Source organism: Oncorhynchus tshawytscha, unplaced genomic scaffold, assembly GCF_018296145.1.
Source record: "Oncorhynchus tshawytscha isolate Ot180627B unplaced genomic scaffold, Otsh_v2.0 Un_contig_2903_pilon_pilon, whole genome shotgun sequence".
In the NCBI taxonomy this organism is placed as follows: Eukaryota; Metazoa; Chordata; class Actinopteri; order Salmoniformes; family Salmonidae; genus Oncorhynchus; species Oncorhynchus tshawytscha.
Genome location: NW_024609804.1, coordinates 306,351 through 327,694, shown reverse-complemented (window position 1 = coordinate 327,694; position 21,344 = coordinate 306,351). Strand labels below are relative to the sequence as shown.

At 41.8% G+C, this 21,344-nt stretch overlaps 2 protein-coding genes across 6 annotated transcripts in view; both read right to left on the bottom strand.

Moving 5' to 3' along the window:
• Positions 1 to 8,623, bottom strand: part of LOC112240468 (gastrula zinc finger protein XlCGF17.1-like) — a 59,088-nt gene extending 50,465 nt beyond the window's left edge. The window contains exon 1 of one of the 5 annotated variants that reach the window (XR_006082882.1): positions 3,070 to 3,173. Coding sequence is in view for 1 of the 5 variants with exons in the window: in XM_042318370.1 (XP_042174304.1) it covers positions 8,521 to 8,623 (103 nt within the window). In the remaining 4 variants the exon portion in view is untranslated. Of the gene's footprint in view, positions 1 to 3,069; positions 3,439 to 8,520 lie in introns of those variants that run through there. The other 4 variants (XM_042318370.1, XM_042318369.1, XM_042318372.1 and 1 more) reach the window with 4 other exon arrangements.
• A 3,806-nt stretch (positions 8,624 to 12,429) lies between these two features.
• The window catches only part of LOC112243494 (zinc finger protein 721), an 87,342-nt gene continuing 78,427 nt past the window's right edge, over positions 12,430 to 21,344 (bottom strand). Inside the window, exons 9-11 of the mRNA XM_042318374.1 lie at positions 20,276 to 20,366; positions 16,406 to 16,654; positions 12,430 to 13,948 (exon numbers count right to left, since the gene is read on the bottom strand). Coding sequence (XP_042174308.1) covers positions 12,849 to 13,948; positions 16,406 to 16,654; positions 20,276 to 20,366 — 1,440 coding nt within the window. The 3' untranslated portion in view covers positions 12,430 to 12,848. The remainder of the gene's footprint in view (positions 13,949 to 16,405; positions 16,655 to 20,275; positions 20,367 to 21,344) is intronic.

The window sequence follows — 21,344 nt, the reverse complement described above, 5'->3', positions numbered from 1 at the left end:
ATCAAGGATCTCCCTGCTCCATTCATCTTTCCCTCGATCCTGACCTTTCTCTCAGTCCCTGCCGCTGAAAAACATCCACACAACATGACGCTGCCACCACCATGATTCACTGTAGGGATGGTGCCAGGTTTCCTCCAGATGTGACACTTGGCATTCAGCCCAAAGAGATTCATCTTGGTTTCATCAGACCAGAGAATCTTGTTTGTCATGGTCAGAGTCCTTTAGGTGCATTTTGGCACTCCAACCGGGCTGTCATGTGCCTTTACTAAGGAGTTGCTTCCGTCTGGCCACTCTACAATAAAGGACTGACTGGTGGAGTGCTGCATAGATGGTTGTCCTTCTGGAAAGTTCATTCTCCCATTTCCACAGAGGAAGTCTGGAGTTCTGTCAGAGTGACCATTGGGTTCTTGGTCACCTCCCTGACCAAGGACCTACTCCCCCTATTGCCCAGTTTGGCCGGGCGGCCAGCTCTAGGAAGAGTCAATCCTGTCTCAGAGCTCTACGGACAATTCCTTCGACCCCATGGCTTGGTTTTTGCTCTGACATGCACTGTCAAATGTGGGACCTTATATAGGCAGGCGTGTGCCTTTCCAAATCATGTCCGATCAATTGAATTTACTAGAGGTGGACAACAATCAAGTTGTAGAAACATCAAGGATGATCAATGGAAACAGGATGCACCTGAGCTCAATTCTGAGGCTCATAGCAAAGGGTCCGAATACTTATGGAAATAAAGAATTTGTTTTGAATTCTTTTGTAAATTTGCAAAAAACTCGAAAACATGTTTATAACATTTCTCATATCTGCCGCCGCAAAGATTTTTGTCAAATTACTTTTGTCGAACGCACCCGGGTCAATGAAAACCTGCCTAATGATGTGATTGGTTCAGATCTGGTCCGGTCTAATGTTTGGGCCAAGTCAAAAAAGGCATCCTAAAGACGTCGGTCCATGTTTACTGGGGTGTATCCTACAGTGTCGGCCTATAACTTTATGAATGTCCATCCATGTGGAAGGCCTAGCGTTTGTAAAACAGCCAGTTGCATTGGCTTTATTAGTCCTGGTTCCTGTGACTAATCATGTTGTCTATTTAAGCTCTGAATAGGCCCATCAGCTAAACAACTTCATCAGGAGTTATCCTGAGCCTTTTGGCAATGAGAATCAATGTGTTTAACACAGCGGGAAATGCAGAAGTATTCATTTATTGCTGTGATCATCTCCTCAAAAATGTACAGAGAAACTTGAAACCACTGATGATCATGACAATTTAGCTGACGGGGTTCAACTCCCAGACAACAGAGGTTTCAGAGTCCTGCAGTAGAGCTGAGATGCTAATATTTGTGTAAACTCTACATAGTTGTGTTCTGTGGGTGTCACTGAGTAGGCTGAACAATCCATAGGTAAGACTGTAGAGTGCAATATGAATGTCCAACATAAACAAAAGACCCTCCATACTCAACTGGTGGACCTCGGTCCGGGTCCAGAATCCAGAATGGGGTCAATACGGACGACGGTCCGGCTCCAGAATACGGACCACGGTCCGGATCCAGAATGGGGTCACGGATACGGACGAATGGGGTCAATACGGACCACGGTCCGGCTCCAGAATGGGGATCAGATACGGACCACGGTCCAGCTCCAGAATGGGGTCAATACGGACCACGGTCCGGCTCCAGAATGGGGTCAATACGGACCACGGTCCGGATCCAGAATGGGGTCAATACGGACCACGGTCCGGATCCAGAATGGGGTCAATACGGACCACGGTCCGGATCCAGAATGGGGTCAATACGGACGACGGTCCGGATCCAGAATGGGGTCAATACGGACCACGGTCCGGCTCCAGAATGGGGTCAATACGGACCACGGTCCGGATCCAGAATGGGGTCAATACGGACCACGGTCCGGATCCAGAATGGGTCAATATGGACCACGGTCCGGCTCCAGAATGGGGTCAATACGGACCACGGTCCGGATCCAGAGCGGGTCAATACAGATCACGAGATCCAAAAAATATACATAATATTTTTTGGGGTTGGGTTTCAACCCCTGGTGTCATATAAACACATAAGACATGGAAACGTGTAGAACTGTAGGAAATTAGCTTTAAAACTGCAACAACAGAACATTTTGCCCCATCGCAAAATGTGTAGAATTGTGTGATATTACATTTAAACCTGCCAACAAGAGGGTTGTGAAGATTTTGGGGTTGCAAGTTGGGAGTTTGTTACTACGGCAATAAATGACAATATCCATCTGGACCTTTGCCACCTAGGAAACTTGTGTGACCGGACCTTCGCAAATAGTACTGGAGAACCCCTGTAATAGACTGACTGGGAAGGTGAGTTTTCAGACAAAGTCCTGCAATAGGAGCTAAGACATTAATATGTGTTAACTCTCGGTAATTGTATTCTGTGGGTGTCACCCGTTATATGGATGCACAATCCAACCCGCTTCATAAGTTCATATAAAAATGTCCCCAATGCAATTATGTGGTCTATAACATCCACAGTGGGATTTCAAACGTTGTTTTCTCTTTATTTTCAATTTAATTAATTATTGTAATTCATTTTAAATTAACATTCCAAACATGTTATCATTATCTAGCCCAAATATGGAATGATTCCACTATTTTCTATCCGTTTGTCTCACTTTCAATGAGGTACTTTTACTTTGAGGTTGAACCGCAAATTCCACTATTGTGGCTAATCGTTATTGTAGTTATCTTCACATACGTAGGGACAAGCGGGGAGGACGGAGACGTTGGCCACGATCAGATATACTTGTATTATGTAGAACAAACATGCCTCTGATTCTAAGGAATCATGTCAGTTCTATTCAGAGGATTTCTATCTGCAACTATCCACAACGTTTTTGTACTGAACATCCCCAGGCGAAACACACTGAGCTAAGTACGAACAATGAAAGCTTTACAATTGAAAACGTGTGGCGGACACCGCGCTGTGTGCTCGTAAATGTTTTTTTCTCACGTTCTTCACTCACTCGGTTTGACACAAAACCTTATCCAAACGTTATTTCGATGTTAGTCCGTTTAAACGTTATATTACATACCTGTAATAATAAAGAGAAACGGTCAGCACAGTTCTGGCGTTTTCTTTATTCTGTAGAATGGTGGGCACCAACCCGGAACTTCCTGTTCCCCCCACTACCACAGCGACATTATTGGACTGATGGACTAACTACTACTAAACCATGTAGAATATAAAAGGGAGATTGATTAGCTAGACAAATAAGCCTCGTTTTTTTTTAACTAAGGGGGTGTATGTTGTAGTGTCTAAGTTTTTCAACTCATTACATATGCATTGTAGATGATCTCTGTGGAAGGCTAGGAAGATCATCAAAAACTTCAGCCACCAGAGACACGGCCTGTTCACCCTGCTACCATCTTGGAAAGGGGGATATCTAGTCAGTTGTACAACTGAACAGCTTCAACTGAAATGTGTCATCAGCATTTAACCAAATCCCTCTGAATCAGAGAGGTGCGAGGGGCTGCCATAATTGACATCCACGTCTTCGGCGCCCGGGGAACAGTGGGTTAACAACAGATAGTTAACTTGTCAGCTCACTCTGACCACTAGACTACCTGCAGTCCCTAGCAGTTGGAGACGGTACAGGTGCATCAAAGCTGGGACCGAGAGAATGAAGCCACTTCTATCTCCAGGCCATAAGACTGTTAAACAGTCATCACTAATTTGATTTAGAGAATATTGGTGACTAGCAAATTGGCTTGTCCCAGTGTGTAGAGGTGTCATGACACATATTGTGTAGATAAATACAGATATATTTGTTGGAATTTCATGAATTAAACAAAGCATTATATTTACTGTAAAGTTACCACCCCAAAACTATGATGATTCAGTAGATCAATAAAGAGAATAGGTCAGATTTAGCTTTGTGATGCTCATTTAAACTTCCTGTCTTGCAAGCTTCAGAAAAGCACTAAATATGTCACTTAAAGTATATATTTTTTGTAATTCGTTACCCAAAAGAGAAGGGTTTGGCCAGTACAAATGAATGTACAATCTTTACTTTTCATTGGAAGATACATTAAGCAGGCTTCAATTAAGTTATCCAAACATATTTATAATGAATAACTAGTCTAGTTTTAAAATACTATTTAATAAACAAAAATAATCCACCCAACCAAATGGTGAAAACTGATCATCACACCATCTCTATTTGATACATGTTGTGTCTACCAGCTCATTCCCACAGAACACTGCAGAGGGAAGCAGCACCACCCAGTCAACCAGCCTCACAGAGGGTATTCAACCCTCAGGGCAAATCCAAGGTCATCTCAACATCTTTACAGTAGAAGCTAACAAAACACACCAAAACTGACCAGGTGAATACTCATCAGTAAAGTAAAGAGGCTAACATTCTATAACGCTCCCTTTTCTCACAGTGAGAAACAACAGGTTTACAGGAGTAAGGCTTTTTTTTGCCAAGACTAAAACCCCACAGAGCAAAGCAATGCAGACGCCCAGTGGCGATGAAAAACTCCCTAGAAGGAAGGAACCTAGGAAGAAACCTAGAGAGGAACCAGGATCCGAGCAGTGCCCAGTCCTCTCCTGGCTGTACTGGGTGACAAATGACTTAGGGAAAGTATTCAGACCCCTTGACTTTTTCCACATTGTTACATTACATCCTTATTCAAAAATGTATTAAATTTTGTTTTTTTATTCTTCATCGATCTACACACAATACACAATAATGACAATAATGAACAGGTTGAGACTTTTTTTATAAATACATTTTTGCTAATCTACCATAAAAGCCTGATTGTTGGAGTGCTGCAGAGATGGTTGTCATTCTGGAAGGTTCTCCCATCTCCACAGAGGAACTCTAGAGCTCTGTCAGAGTGACTATGAGGTTCTTGGTCACCTCCCTGACCAAGGCCCTTCTCCCCCGATTGCTCAGTTTGGCCGGGGCGGCCAGCTCTAGGAAGCGTCTTGGTGGTTCCAAACTTCTTCCATTTAAGAATGATGGAGGCCACTGTGTTCTTGGGACCTTTAATGCTGCAGAAATATTTTGGTACCCTTCCCCAGATTTGTGCCTTGATACAATCCAGTCTCGGAGCTCTACAGACAATTCCTTCCACCTCATGACTTGGTTTTTAATCTGACATGCACTGTCAACTGATGGACCTTACATAGACAGGTGTGTGCCTGTCCAAATCATGTCCAATCAATTGAATTTACCACAGGGGGACTCCAATCAAGTTGTAGAAACATCTCAAGGATGATCAATGGAAACAGGATGCACCAGAGCTCAATTTCGAGTCTCACAGCAAAGTGTCTGAATACTTATGTTTATAAGGTTGTTTTTTTAAAGATATATTTTGAAAAAATATAAATATAAAAACCTGTTTTCGCTTTGGCATTATGGGGTATTGTGTGTAGATTGCAGAGGACATTTTAACTTAATCAATTTTAGAATAAGGCTGTAATTTAACAAAATGTGGAAAAAGTCAAGGGGTCTGAATACTTTCCGAATGCACTGTAGCTAATTTAGAAAAACAGGATTGTCTTTTTCTCCCCTTTTTAACATTACAAATAACAATGGAAATCAATAACTCTGTCTCTGTTGTCGTATGTTTCTTTCTAGTAAGTATTTTCCATCCTGGAGTCTGAGATCTTGTGGAAATCTGTGGTAGAGAAGAATGTATGACAATTTAGACACAACATTACCCTACAATAGTTATCATCATCGTGCTTTCCATAGTTTAGGCCTACAGCTACCTAGGCCTTGACAACTAGTTATTGGGTTATCCAGCTAGCTACAAAAGTGCATGCTAACACTTAATATTTGTGTAACTAACCCAATATTGACCTCAAATCAAATCTATTTATATAGCCCTTCGTTCATCAGCTGATATCTCAAAGTGCTGTATAGAAACCCATCCTAAAACCCCAAACAGCAAGCAATGCAGGTGTTGAAGCACGTTGGCTAGGAAAAACTCCCTAGAAAAGCCAAAACCTAGGAAGAAACCTAGAGAGGATCCAGGCTATGAGGGGTGGCCAGTCCTCTTCTGGCTATGCCGGGTGGAGATTATAACAGAACATGGCCAAGATGTTCAAATGTTCATAAATGACCAGCATGGTCAAATAATAGGTCTGGGACAGGTAGCACGTCTTGTGAACAGGTCAGGATTCCATAGCCGCAGGCAGAACAGTTGAAACTGGAGCAGCAGCACGGCCAGGTGGACTGGGGACAGCAAGGAGTCATCATGCCAGGTAGTCCTGAGGCATGGTCCTAGGGCTCAGGTCCTCCGAGAGAGCGAAAGAGAGAATTAGAGAGAGCATACTTAAATTCACACAGGACACCGGATAAGACAGGAGAAGTACTCCAGATTTAAGAAATTGACCCTAGCCCCCCGACACATAAACTACTGCAGCATAAATACTGGAGGCTGAGAAAGGAGGGGTCAGGAGACACTGTGGCCCCATCCGATGATACCCCCGGACAGGGCCAAACAGGAAGGATATAACCCCACCCACTTTGCCAAAGCACAGCCCCCAGACCACTAGAAGGATATATTCAACCACCAACTTACCATCCTGAGACAAGGCCGAGTATAGCCCACAAAGATCTCCACCACGGCACAACCCAAGGGGGGGCGCCAACCCAGACAGGAAGATCACATCAGTGACTCAACCCACTCAAGTGATGCACCCCTCCTAGGGACGGCATGAAAGAGCACCAGTAAGCCAGTGACTCAGCCCCTGTAATAGGGTTAGAGGCAGAGAATCCCAGTGGAGAGGGGAATCGGCCAGGCAGAGACAGCAAGGGCGGTTCGTTGCTCCAGAGCCTTTCCCTTCACATTCACACTCCTGGGCCAGACTACACTCAATCATACGACCCACTGAAGAGATGAGTCTTCAGTAAAGACTTAAAGGTTGAGACCGAGTCTGCGTCTCTCACATGGGTAGGCAGACCATTCCATAAAAATTGAGCTCTATAGGAGAAAGCCCTGCCCCCAGCTGTTTGCTTAGAAATTCTAGGGACAATTAGGACAATTTCTAGGGACAATCTTGTGACCGTAGCGTACGTGTAGGTATGTACGGCAGGACCAAATCAGAGAGATAGATAGGAGCAAGCCCATGTAATGCTTTGTAGGTTAGCAGTAAAACCTTGAAATCAGCCCTTGCCTTGACAGGAAGCCAGTGTAGGGAGGCTAGCACTGGAGTAATATGATCAAAAACATTTTTGGTTCTAGTCAGGATTCTAGCAGCCGTATTTAGCACTCACTGAACTTTATTTAGTGCTTTATCCGGGTAGACGGGAAAGTAGAGCATTGCAGGAGTCTAATTAACAAAAGCATGGATTAATTTTTCTGCATCATTTTTGGACAGAAAGTTTCTGATTTTTGCAATGTTACGTAGATGGAAAAAAAGCTGTCCTTGAAACAGTCTTGATATGTTCGTCAAAAGAGAGATCAGGGTCCAGAGTAACGCCGAGGTCCTTCACAGTTTTATTTGAGACGACTGTTGTTTCCAATGGGGGACTTTTATTATGAAGGAGACCCGTAAATTCCACTGTTATTTATAATCGTTATTGTGGCTAACTTCACACAAAGGTGAGCACCGCTAGCTAGCGAGTAGCGAACTTAGCATAGCTATTTGCCAGCTGTAGGTTGGGTAATTTAGCTAGCCACAGTAGCTAGTCAATGTTAGAAAACTAGCTAGCTAATACAAAAACAAACTCAATATACCACATGGAAGGTATACTCTGTACAATGTGCTATGGTAACTTGTTAGCTAGCTGGCCTAGTTGTTAGGCCTAATAATATCGCCAGCTAACGTTTGCTACCAAGCTAAATTTAGTTAAGTACGTTTGCTAACGTTAGCTAGCTACAGTTATGCCTTTGCAGTTAGCTAGCCAACACTTGGTGAGCATAATAATAAAGAAATCCCCATCAAAAACCTTCTGTTTAATAAGCATTAGATGTATTCTTGCATGGGCTGCGTCTCAATCCACCGATGTCTTTCCGTGGCAGAGCTGCGGTGTTGTTTGTCAGACCAGGAGACACCAACTTCTGTCTGTATCGGCCGTTCGGCCTACAAGCTGAGACTCACGAACAAGTACATTTTTCTCTAGGACGCCCACAAGTGTCTGAATGTAGCAGGTACCAGTAAAAAAACATATTTTAAGTATATATTGAAGTACTTTAGTTTTTAAAAAAGGTGCTAAATACAGGTAAATATGTTTTACTGATCTTAATCTCTCAGATTCAGAAACTTCAATACCAACTTCCCTTTGAAAAGTGTTAGCTATATCATCCCCCACTCATTATCGCAAAGGGTTATCAACTGTCAGGGTCAATTCCATTTAAATTAGTCAATTCACAAAGTAACCCAAATTCCAATTCCACATTTTCCTCATTCAAAAGCGTTGAAGAGAATTGGATGTCAGAATTACAGAATTCAACCTAATAATAGACTGGGTCATAATGTATGGAGGTCTAATTTATCAAGATAGTTAGATAGAACCTGTTCTTACCATGATTAACAGATTTCCCAATCTTCTCCTCCTCTTCTTCATCTTTAATGTTGACATTCAGCTCCAGTGTTTGACTGCAGTCCTCCAGCTTCACCGATGCCATCTCTGGACCCTGCAGTGCAAACTGGGCTCCACTGTCACAATCAGGACCCCGTGACTGTAGGTTTGGAGTGTGTAATTTGTCAACTCTGAATAGTATCCCAGTCCTAAATAGAAGTCTGGGATCAACTTCCTCCCCTGTACATGCCACCACCCCCTCTCATTGTAATGTACATATAAACACAATTTGAACAACAGCTTCCTAAAATGCGGTGGTGCTTACTAACACAGTAGGAAAGGTTGTGGTAGATGTGGGCCATCATAGGTGAGTTCACAGCTCTTTCACTCTGAACATTCATATCAATGACTCACCCTCAAATGAACCATCAATACCAGAGTTCTCCAATACTATTTACATAATCAACTGGGCATTACAACAGTCTGACCCTCTATATAGTCCTGGGTATATATTGAGCTCTAACAATGTGTCGTGGAAAAGGTCTGTTGAAATGGATACTGTAGTGGTGTGTGAAAGGTAACACAAGCTTCCTCTCTGGTTCCTTTCCCCCAATAGTAACTGGGTCATTGTTGATTTGTGGTGGTAAATGCTGTCCCTGGACTTTGGTACCATATAAAACACTTTAAAAATGACAATTTATTTTGTTTTATTTAACTGTAATTTAATAAGAAACATTTAAGTCCTTTACACTGCAAAACATTCATTTGTATGAATTGTAGCAAATTGGATTGTCCCAATGGTGATGTGTAAAGGTGTAGTGACATGTTTTGACTAGATAGATATTTTGAATGGCATGAATTAAACAAAAACATTGTTTTTTGGGTTAACTATATAGAAAATACAAAAGGTTAAACCAGCACAAATTCATGTAGAATGTTTATTTGTCATAGTCAGATCAATTATATTCATTGCAGTTATCCAAATAAATGTATCAATGACTACTAAAGTAATCAATCTTGTTTTACAAGACAATGTAATAAACACGTAGTCATTTCATAGCCTGTGTATCATTAAACAAAAGTCATGTCGTAAAAAAAGAACCCCACCCAAACTAATGTTGAAAACTGATCATCACACCATCTCTATCTGATACATGTTGTATCTACTAACTCATTCCCACAGAGAACTGATCATCATCACACCATCTCTACCTGCAGAGGAATAGCTTTTTATTTTATTATCATTGTTGAATATTGAAAACATACAATCTATTTGCAGTGAAGCCGCTCGACATCTACATCACATTAGTCATCTGACAGATGCCCATCCAGGGCGAGCCACAGATGCAACAATGGTCAAAGCCCTGAGGGACAACTTGGTGTCAGATCAAAACGTATTATATCTTACAAAAATCCATACCGCTCACTTTAGTATGATACCAGTATATTATGTTACATGACATTGGCCTACGAATGTAATATGAGTCGTACAATATAATACGATTTGTAGGATGTATAAGTATGTTACGAATTACAATATGTAATACGTATGATATTTTACTAATTCCAATTTGATGTTAACGTTAATTAACATGCTAAATAGTTGCATGCTAACTTAACATGCTGAGTACACTATATAAACTCAGCAAAAAAATAAACATCCCTTTTTCAGGACCCTGTCTTTCAAAGATAATTTGTAAAAATCCAAATAACTTCACAGATCTTCATTGGACTGCAGATGTGGCCAGGGCAATAAATTGCAATGTCCGTACTGTGAGACGCCTAAGACAGCGCTACAGGGAGACAGGATGGACAGCTGATCGTCCTCGCAGTGGCAGACCACGTGTAATAACACCTGCACAGGATCGGTACATCCGAATATCACACCTGCGGGACAGGTACAGGATAGCAACAACAACTGCCCGAGTTACACCAGGAACGCACAATCCCTCCATCAGTGCTCAGACTGTCCCCAATAGGCTGAGAGAGGCTGGACTGAGGGCTTGAAGGCCTGTTGTAAGGCAGGTCCTCACCAGACATCAAAGGCAACAACGTCGCCTATGGGCACAAACCAACCTTTGCAGACAGGACTGGCAAAAAGTGCTCTTCACTGACGAGTCACGGTTTTGTCTCACCAGGGGTGATGGTTGGATTTGCATTTATTGTTGAAGGAATGAGCGTTACACCGAGGCCTGTACTCTCGAGTGGGATCGATTTGGTTGAGTGTCTGTCATTGGTCTGGGGCGGTGTGTCACAGCATCATCGGACTGAGCTCGTTGTCATTGCAGGCAATCTCAACGCTGTGCTTTACAGGGAAGACATCCTCCTCCCTCATGAGGTACCCTTCCTGCAGGCTCATCCTGACATGACCCTCCAGCATGACAATGCCACCAGCCATACTGCTCGTTCTGTGCATGATTTCCTGCAAGACAGGAATGGCCAGCGAAGAGCCCGGATCTCAATCCCATTGAGCACGCCTGGGACCTGTTGGATCAGAGGGTGAGGGCTAGGGCCATTCCCCCCAGAATTGTCCGGGAACTTGCAGATGCATGGGTGGAAGATTAGGGTAACATCTCACAGCAAGAACTGGTAAATCTGGTGCAGTCCATGAGGAGGAGATGCACTGCAGTACTTAATGCAGCTGGTGGCCACACCAGATACTGACTGTTACTTTTGATTTTGACCCCCCCCCCTTGTTCAGGGACACATTATTCAATTTCTGTTAGTCACATGTCTGTGGAACGTGTTCAGTGTATGCCTCAGTTGTTGAATCTTATGTTCATACAAATATTTACATGATAAATTTGCTGAAAATAAACGCACTTGACAGTGAGAGGACGTTTCTGTTTTTGCTGAGATATATATATATATATATACACACACACAAAAGTATGTGGACACCCCTTCAAATGAGTGGTTTCGTCCATTTCAGCCACACCCTTTACTGACCGGTGTATACAATCGAGCACACAGCCATGTAATCTCCATAGACAAATGTTGGCAGTAGAATGGCCTGAAGTGCTCAGCAACTTTCAAAGTGGCATTGTCATAGGATGCCACCTTTCCAACAAGTCAGTTTGTCAAATTTCTGCACTGCTAGAGCTACCCCGGTCAACTATAAGTGCTGTTATTGTGAAGTGGAAACATCTAGGAGCAACAATGGCTCAGCCACGAAGTGGTAGGCCACACAAGCTCACAGAACGGGACCGCCAAGTGCTGAAGCGCGTAAAAATAATTTGTCCTCGGTTGCAACACTCACTAATGAGTTCCAAACTGCCTCTGGAAGCAACGTCAACATAAGACATTTTTGTCGGGAGCTTCACAAAAAAGGTGTTTCCATTGGCCGAGCAGCTGCACAGAAGACTAAAATCACCAAGATGTGCAATGCCAAGCGTCAGCTGGAGTGGTGTAAAGCTATTGGACTTTCTGGAGTGATGAATCACGCCTCATCTGGAAGTCTGATGGACAAATCTGGGTTTGGTGGATGCTAGGCGAACGATACCTGCCCCAATGCATAATGTCAAATGTAATGTGTGGTGGAGGTATAATGGTCTAGGGCTGTTTTTCATGGTTCGGGCCAGGCCCCTTATTTTCAGTGAAGGGAAATCTTAACGCTACAGCATACAATGACAGTCTTGATGATTCTGTGCTTCCAACTTTGTGGGAACAGTTTGGGGAAGGCCCTTTCCTGTTTCAGCATGACAGTTCCCCTCTGCACAAAGCAAGGTCCATACAAAAATGGTTTATTGAGATCGGTGTGGAAGAACTTGACTGGCCTGCACAGAGCCCTGACCTCAACCCCATCGAACACCTTTGGGATGAATTGGAACGCTGACTTTGAGCCGAATGAAAGAAAGTCCCCACAGCAATGTTCCAGCATCTACTGGAAAGTCTTCCCAGAAGAGTGGAAGCTGTTATAGCAGCAGAGGGGGGGGAACCAAGTCCATATTAATGCCCATGATTTTGTAATGAGATGTTCGACGAGCAGGTGTCCACATACTTTTGGTCATGTAGTGTAGTTGCAAAGTTGCTTATTAGCTAAAATGCAAAAGTTGTCTATGATGAGATTCGAACATGAAACCTTGGGGTTGCAATACGTCCATGTTATATGCTGACCCATCCACCCCGACCAACCAACCACCCTCCTTTTGTTTTTGCCTTAAAAAGAAAATGTTTAAACTTCATATTCAATATTCATCTCCAGCACCACCCCCTCTGCACAGTTGTCAATGAGAAACAATAGGATTACAATAGTGTTCGTCTTAATGTTATCAAATTCCCTGTTACCACTTCCTTTACGAGATGAGAATGAAGCGATGGAGTGACTAATCTTAACTGGCCTGAGACAACTGATGAGGCTTCTTGCCTTTATGTATACGTTGATGTGTTTTTAAGGTAGCCAATTGGGAGAAACTCTTCTGACAGTCAGAGCAGGAGTAAGGCTTCTCTCCTGTGTGTCTTCTTTGATGAATTTTTAGCTCAGTTGATGTTGTGAAGCACTTCCCACAGTCAGAGCAGGAGTAAGGCTTCTCCCCTTTATGTATACGTTGGTGTATTTTTAAGCTGCCCTGTTGGGAGAAACTCTTCCCACAGTCAGAGCAGGAGTAAGGCTTCTCTCCCGTGTGTCCTCTTTGATGAACTTTTAGCTCAGTTGATGTTGTGAAGCACTTCCCACAGTCAGAGCAGGAGTAAGGCTTCTCTCCTTTATGTATGCGTTGGTGACATTTTAAGTTGCTCTGTTGGGAGAAACCCTTCCCACAGTCAGAGCAGGAGTAAGGCTTCTCTCCTGTGTGTATTCGCTGGTGACATTTTAAGTGGATCTGTTGAGAGAAACCCTTCCCACAGTCAGAGCAGTAGTAAGGCTTATCTCCTGTGTGTGTACGTTGGTGTGTTTTAAAATTGCTCTGTTGAGAGAAACTCTCCCCACAATCAGAGCAGTAGTAAGGTTTCTCTCCAGTGTGCATTTTCTGATGAACTGTCAGAGTCCTTGATGTTATGAAACTCCTCCCACAGTCAGAACAGAAGTAAGGCTTCTCTCCTGTGTGTGTTCTCTGATGAACTCTTAGCCCAGTTGACGTTGTGAAACATTTTCCACAGTCAGAGCAGTAGTAAGGCTTCTCCCCTGTGTGTATACGTTGGTGTGTTTTTAAGTTGCTCTGATGAGAGAAACGCTCCCCACAATCAGAGCAGGAGTAAGGTTTCTCTCCAGTGTGCACTCTCTGATGAACTGTCAGAGCCTGTGATGTTTTTAAACTCTTCCCACAGTCAGTGCAGGAATACAGATTATCTCCTGTGTGTATTTTTAAGTGTATTTTTAGTTTTGATAGAAATGGGAAAATCTCCTCACAATGTGGGCAGGGATGAGACCTCTTAGCTCTGTGATTTTCCTGCTGTTGCTCTCTGGATGTAGAGAATGTCTCAACATGGTCTCCTGTGTGAACAACATCAGAAGAACCAGTCAGTTGGTGTGATATACATATGACTTCATAACAGTAGGCTGTACAATACAGGGAATAGAGCTATTAGGGCTGTGCCGACAAAAAAAAATACATCCTGGTCGACAGTCGTCTGTTCTTTCGACCAATCGATTGGTATACATTTTAAAACGTGTATTTTTCCAAATTTTAGACACACCCTTTGTTTGAATAAAATCAACTATATGTAGGCTAGTGAGCTTGTCTGATGCTTTAAGCACGGCAATAAATTAAGACATACATTCCTAAAGAGGAAGCCAGAGATCAACCTGTTCCCGACCCTCCTCCCCCCCACTGCTGCTGGCCTTCTCAGATTCTGCTGTTACCCTCCTGACGTTGCTGATAATAGGCTACACCAGCAGTCAACAGATTTTTCCATTTGGAGTGGCAGATTATCGTGCCATTTCTACTGATCTGCGTGTCAGTTATGGTTTTCATGGAACCTTTTCATTTAATTTAAAATAACGTCTTCATGTCTCAAATCAATGTCACGTGGTTAATAAATTATATCTAAATTAAAATGATTCCATTCAAAAAAGTTACTTCTATTGCCAATATGTAAAAACAGCCTACAAACAGCCAACAAAAACACTACAGCCTGCATGTAGAACATATCCTGATGAAAATAAATATTCTATAAATCACATTGGCTACACATGGCCTGACTGCAAGGAACTTGAAACATTGCATCCAACTAGTAATTTGGTCTGGCCTGTGCTAGCAAACTTCCAACATTGTATAAAATATTCTGGGCCCTCAGAGTTTCCTTGGCCAGCGAGCTCCAGACAGACAGAGCTGTAGGCTATTTGCGCAAGGGATAAGAAGTAATCTGGTAGGCCTATTTTATGACGTTAAACCGCATCAGAGCATGACATTTTTCCCCTTTCATGCTGAGTTGTTATCGAAAGGGAGAGAGATGGAAAGATGAGTAAAATAGGCGACGTTGAGGAACTATTGTCATTCTCACTGGTTGTAAAAACAGACTTTGTTTACTTGCTGTTTGAGGCGAAGAAAAATGACTTTGAGAAACTCCACAGTGATGGTGAGTTAAGACGATCAAAATTGGAAAGAAGTTGAAGGTGCTCAACCAACGTGAGTAGAGGTGCAACCTAAAAATGTGTAAACATCATTACACAGGAAAAGGCGCAACACTCTCACCATTTAAAAAAAATCGTAGTTTTGTTAAGCAAGTTTAAAAGAGTGACGTTTCGTTCTTCAATGCCCTTCAAACGGAAATATTTTAAACTTGCTTAATTTAAACAAAAACAAAGTCATTATGAGTGAGAGTTGCGCCTTTTCCTGTCCAATGAGTTAAGACATTCAGAAATATTATCAGATCCCTAAATGGGCACATTTATAGGCCTACATTTACACAGAGGCCAGGTAGCCTATAGGCCTACTTCTATGTGTAATCAGGTCAGCTAGGCTATAGGCCAACTTCTATGTGTAATCAGGTCAGCTAGCCTATAGGCCTACTTCTATGTGTAATCAGACCAGGTAGCCTATAGGCCTACTTCTATGTGTTATCAAGCCAGCTAGCCTATAGGCCTACTTCAATGTGTTATCAGGCCAGGTAGCCTATAGGCCTACTTCTATGTGTAATCATGTCAAGTAGGCTATAGGCCAACTTCTATGCTTAATCAGGCCAGGTAGCATAGGTGCATGTCCTTACTCAAGATTGTTTCATGTTTGGAGCGCTCCTGTCAATGAATAAATTGACAACTCGTAAATGCAATGAAACAAACCAAAATGTTTTTCTCACAAGTGTAGCCTAGGTTGTTCCTTTGCAAACAATGTGTAAACTCTTACAATGACAACGGTAAGACTGTAATAATAATAATAATATATTGAATGCATTACCATAATTAAACAAACATTGTAGATTAGAAATTATGTGAATTAACAGTAAAAGTACTACTGGTGATACTGGTGTGCCATCACCACGGCCTCTGCAATGGACTAGTCCACCCAGACAGGTGTGAATATGACAGGTGTCTTGTGTGCCATACATTATTTTATTTATATATATATGCCACTGCTCGACTAAAAACATATTGGTCGACCAACAGCCTATCGACCAAATTGGGTCAGCCTTAAAAGCTACTCAACAACCTAAGCCAAAAAGGGGGCGAAAATGATGAGTCATATCATCCTCTACTCACTATAACAAGGGTTAGTAACTACACAGACTCATTTCATATCATCCTCCACTCACTATCACAAGGGTTAGTAACGACACAGACTCATTTCATAGAACTTTAAACACTGGCAGTTTGTCTACTTCACTTCTTCAGTCTCCTCTCTGATCACTCCAGACAGACCAGTCATTCAGGGATATGTTGTCAAAACTACAGAATTAAACCTAACAATAGACTGGGTCAAAACGTATGGCAGTCTATTACTCCTGCTCTTACCATGAGTAACAGATGTCCCAATCTTCTCCTCCTCTTCTTCATCTTTAATGTTGACATTCGGCTCCAGTGTTTGACTGCAGTCTTCCAGCTTCACTGATGCCATCTCTGGATCCTGCAGTGCAAACTGGGCTCCACTGTCACAATCAGGACCCAGTGACTGAAGGTTTGGACTCGGTGTGGAAGGAGAGAGACAGGGTGGGTCTGTCCCCACTGTTGATGTTACCAGCCTCAGACTTAATTCTGGTCGGCCTGTAGTAATAAAGAGAAACGGACACAAAAAGTCTTGAAAGTTATTTTCAAACTATATTAGATATTAGTACCTAAGCATTAACAAACCATTCAATTAATTTAAAATTAAACACAAGGTTCACCCTATAAATTAGTCTACACAACGTAAATGCACTAAACTTAAAGTAGATTTCCTAAATTCACAGACAGTGCAATCAGAAAGTATTCAGACCCCTTGACTTATTCCACATTTTGTTACATTACAGCCTTATTGTAAAAGGATTCAATTGTCCCCAATTTACCACAGGTGGACTCCAAGTTGTAGAAATATCAAGGATGATCAGTGGAAACAGGACGCACCTGAACTCAATTTACAGTCTCACAGCAAATAGTGTACAATGATTTTATTATTTTACAAATTTGCAAAAAAATCTAAAAAACGGTTTGCTTTGTCATTATGGGGTACTGTGTGTAGATTGACGAGGTAAAATTTGAATAAGGCTAACTTAACAAAAAGGGTCTGAATACTTTCCGAATGCACTGTAAGGAATTAGCCACTCGTTCTCATTCTGAGAAATAAGGTAGGCCCCTTTATTTAACATCTGAACAAAGTGGACAGGCTAACATGCTTTTCAAACAGTTGGAGACAGAAAGAAGGGTGTGTTCATAACAATTCAACTGTTCAACCTTGTTATCTAACAAATGGATCCAATTTGGCTAAACTTGAAATATAAAGATTAGCTGGCTAATCACTAGCATGTGGGCTTGAGAGATTGTTGATGAGACGTGTTAATATTCTGTAGCCTAATGCCTGCTACAAGAAGTAAGTCATTGTTAGTGAATGTGCATTATGCATGGTTCTAGTTACATTTGTAACTAAAAAAAGGGCATTTTCATAGACTTGAAAGCCAGATCAGTGATTGTAAAAACAATAAAAACCAGGTTAAACCATTTTGATAAAATAATACAATTATTAGTTGGTCTTATGCTTGTGGAAGGCTTTTATTTAGCCTCGGTTTAACTTCACAAGCCCTGAATTCATTTGATTATTGACTGTTAGAAAGGCAGTGTATTCAACCTTTAATTGTACAACGCTTATTTAGAGAAAAACTAAATGTAGATATCTTGAATCACCCAGAAGTTTGAAAAACTGAAGATACAGCTGTATGATATTTAGTCCATATCGCCCAGCCCTAACGGAGAACATTAGAGTAGAGTACAATACAGTACGTTATACTGTACTATACTCTGTACTGTTGTACTCTACTGAACTAACTGTTACTTTTCTTTCCTGTACTCTACTGTACTGTTGTACTCTACTGAACTAACTGTTACTTTTCTTTCCTGTACTCTACTGTACTGTTGTACTCTACTGAACTAACTGTTACTTTTCTTTCCTGTACTCTACTGTACTGTTGTACTCTACTGAACTAACTGTTACTTTTCTTTCCTGTACTCTACTGTACTGTTGTACTCTACTGAACTAACTGTTACTTTTCTTTCCTGTACTCTACTGTACTTCTTTCCAACCTTGTGAAATATTAGCTATGTTTCCAAAAACTTGTCCAGTAACTTTTTTGTCGACATTTAGAAATCGTTTGCATAGAAAACAGATCCGACAATTGCCAGCTAGGTTGTTTCCATTTAATTATCTTGTGTTGATAAAAACAGCTGGACTTAATGACGCACCTCGTACTGTCAAAATGATCCCACAATCATTATTATATATATTTTTAACACTTTCTATCCTCAAATGCTCATTTTATTTTGAGCTTTTGAACATTTCTCCTGCCGTCCAAGTCAAAAAATGACATCCAAAAGACGTCGGTCTGTGCTTACTGGGGAGTATCCTAGGATCGGCCTGCAATGGAATTTTATGAATGTCCATCCATGTGGAAGGCCTACCGTTTGTAAAACAGCCAGTTGCATTGGCTTTATTAGTCCTGGTTCCTGTGACTAATCATGTTGTCTATTTAAGCTCTGAATAGACCCATCAGCTACCCAACTTTATCAGGAGTTATCCTGAGCCTTTTGGCAATGAGAATCAATGTGTTTAACACAGAGGGTTCTACTCCCGGACAACAGAGGTTTCAGAGTCCTGCAATAGAGCTGAGATGCTAATATTTGTGTAAACTCTACATAGTTGTGTTCTGTGGGTTTCACTGAGTAGACTGAAAAATCCATAGGTAAGACTGTAGAGTGCAATATGAATGTCCAACACAAACAAAAGACCCTCCATACTCAACTGGTGGACCTCGGTCCGGGTCCAGAATGGGGTCAATACGGACCTCGGTCCGGATCCAGAATGGGTCAATAGGGACCTCGGTCCGGATCCAGAATGGGGTCATACGGACCTCGGTCCGGATCCAGACTGGGGTCAATACGGACCTCGGTCCGGATCCAGAATGGGGTCAATACGGACCTCGGTCAATACGGACCTCGGTCCGGATCCAGAATGGGGTCCGGACCTCCGGAGAATGGGGTCAATACGGACCTCGGTCCGGATCGGATAGAGAATGGGGTCAATACGGACCTCGGTTCGGATCCAGAATGGGGTCAATACGGACCTCGGTCCAGAGAGGGTCAATACGGACCTCGGTCCGGATCCAGAATGGGGTCAATACGGACCACAGAACCCAAAATATATATAATAATACTTTTTTGATTGCAAAAAAAATGTTGCTCCATCGCAAAATGTATAGAATTGAGTGTTATTACATTTAAACCTGCCAACAAGAGGGTTGTGAAGATTTTGTGGTTGCAAGTTGGGAGTTTGTTACTATGCCAATAAATGACAATATCCATCTGGACCTTTGCCACCTAGGAAACTTGTGTGACTGGACCTTCTCATAGTACTGGAGAACCCTTGTAATAGACTGACTGGGAAGGTGAGTTTTCAGTCAAAGTCCTGCAATAAGAGCTAAGACATGAATAAGTATTAACTCTCGGTAATTGTATTCTGTGGGTGTCACCCGTTATTTGGGTGCACAATCCAACCAGTTTCATAAGTAAATGTCCACAATGCAATTATGCGTCTAATACATCCACAGTGGGATTTCAAACGTTGTGTTCGGTCTATCTTCAAATTAATGAATTGTAATTCATTTTAAATTAAGTTACATTCCAAACATGTTTAGCGTTTCTAGTCCAAATATGACACGATTCCATTCAGTTGAATCAGTTTGCATCATTTTCATTGAGAGCGAAACGCAAATTCCACTATTGTGGCTAATCGTTATTGTAGTTATCTTCACATACGTGGGGACAAGCGGGGAGGACGGAGACGTTGGCCACGATCAGATATAAATGTATTATGTAGAACAAACATACCTCTGATTCTAAGGAATCATAACAGTTCTATTCAAGGCATTTCTATCTGCAACTTTCCAAAACGTTTTTGTACTGAACATCCCCAGGCGAAACACACTGAGTTATATACGAACAATGAAAGCCTCACATTTGAAAACGTGTGGCGGACACCGCGCCGTGTGCTTGTAACATATTTGTTATCACGTTCTTCACTCACTCGGCTTGACAGAACCACAAACCCTTTCCCAAACGTGATAATACATTGACGGATTTGTTTTTTAACATGTTATGACGTTCTTTCGATGTTAGACAGTTCAACGTGCTATTACATACCTGTAGAAACAACGATAAACGGACAGCACAGTTCTGGCGTTTTCTTTATTCCGAAGAATGGTGGGCACCTACCGGAACTTCCTGTCCCCCACTACCACAGTGCAACAGCGACATTATTGGACTGATGGACTAACTACTACTACTACTACTAAACCATGTAGAATATAAAAGTGAGATTGATTAGCTAGACAAATAAAACTTGGTTTAAAAAACTAAACTGGTGTCTGTTTTAATGTCTAAGTTTTTCAACTCATTAGATATGTATTGTAGATGATCTCTGTGGAAGGCTAAGAAGATCTTCAAGAACCTCCGCCACCCGAGACACGGCCTGTTCACTCTGCTACCATCAGGCGGAGACAGTACAGGAGCATCAAAGCTGGTACCAAGATAATGAAACTGCTTCTATCTCCAGGCCACAAGACTGTTAAACAGTCATCGCTGATTTGATTGAGATAATATTGGTGAATAGCAAATTGGCTTGTCCCAATGTGTAGAGATGTCGTGACATGCTCATTTCAACTTCCTGTCCTCCTTGGCTTCAGAAACAAACTAAATATGTCACTTGAAACATCGTTTATTGTAATTCATTATACAAAAGTTTGACCAGCATAAATTCATATACAAACTTTATTTTTCATTGGCAGATCAATTTAGTCGACTTGAATATGGTTTTCCCAAACACATTAATTATCAATGACTAACATAATAAATCTAGTTTTGAAAAGACAATTGAATAAATACATGAAGTTGTTTCATAGACTGTTTATCATTAAAGAAATAGTCATTTAGTAGTAAAGAATGATCCCAAACTAGTGGAGAAAACTGATCATCACACCATCTCTATCTGATACATGTTGTCTACCAGCTCATTCCCACAGAGAACTGATCATCACACCATCTCTATCTGATACATGTTGTCTACCAGCTCATTCCCACAGAGAACTGATCATCACACCATCTCTATCTGATACATGTTGTCTACTAGCTCATTCCCACAGAGAACTGATCATCACACCATCTCTATCACCATCTCTATCTGATACATGTTGTCTACCAGCTCATTCCCACA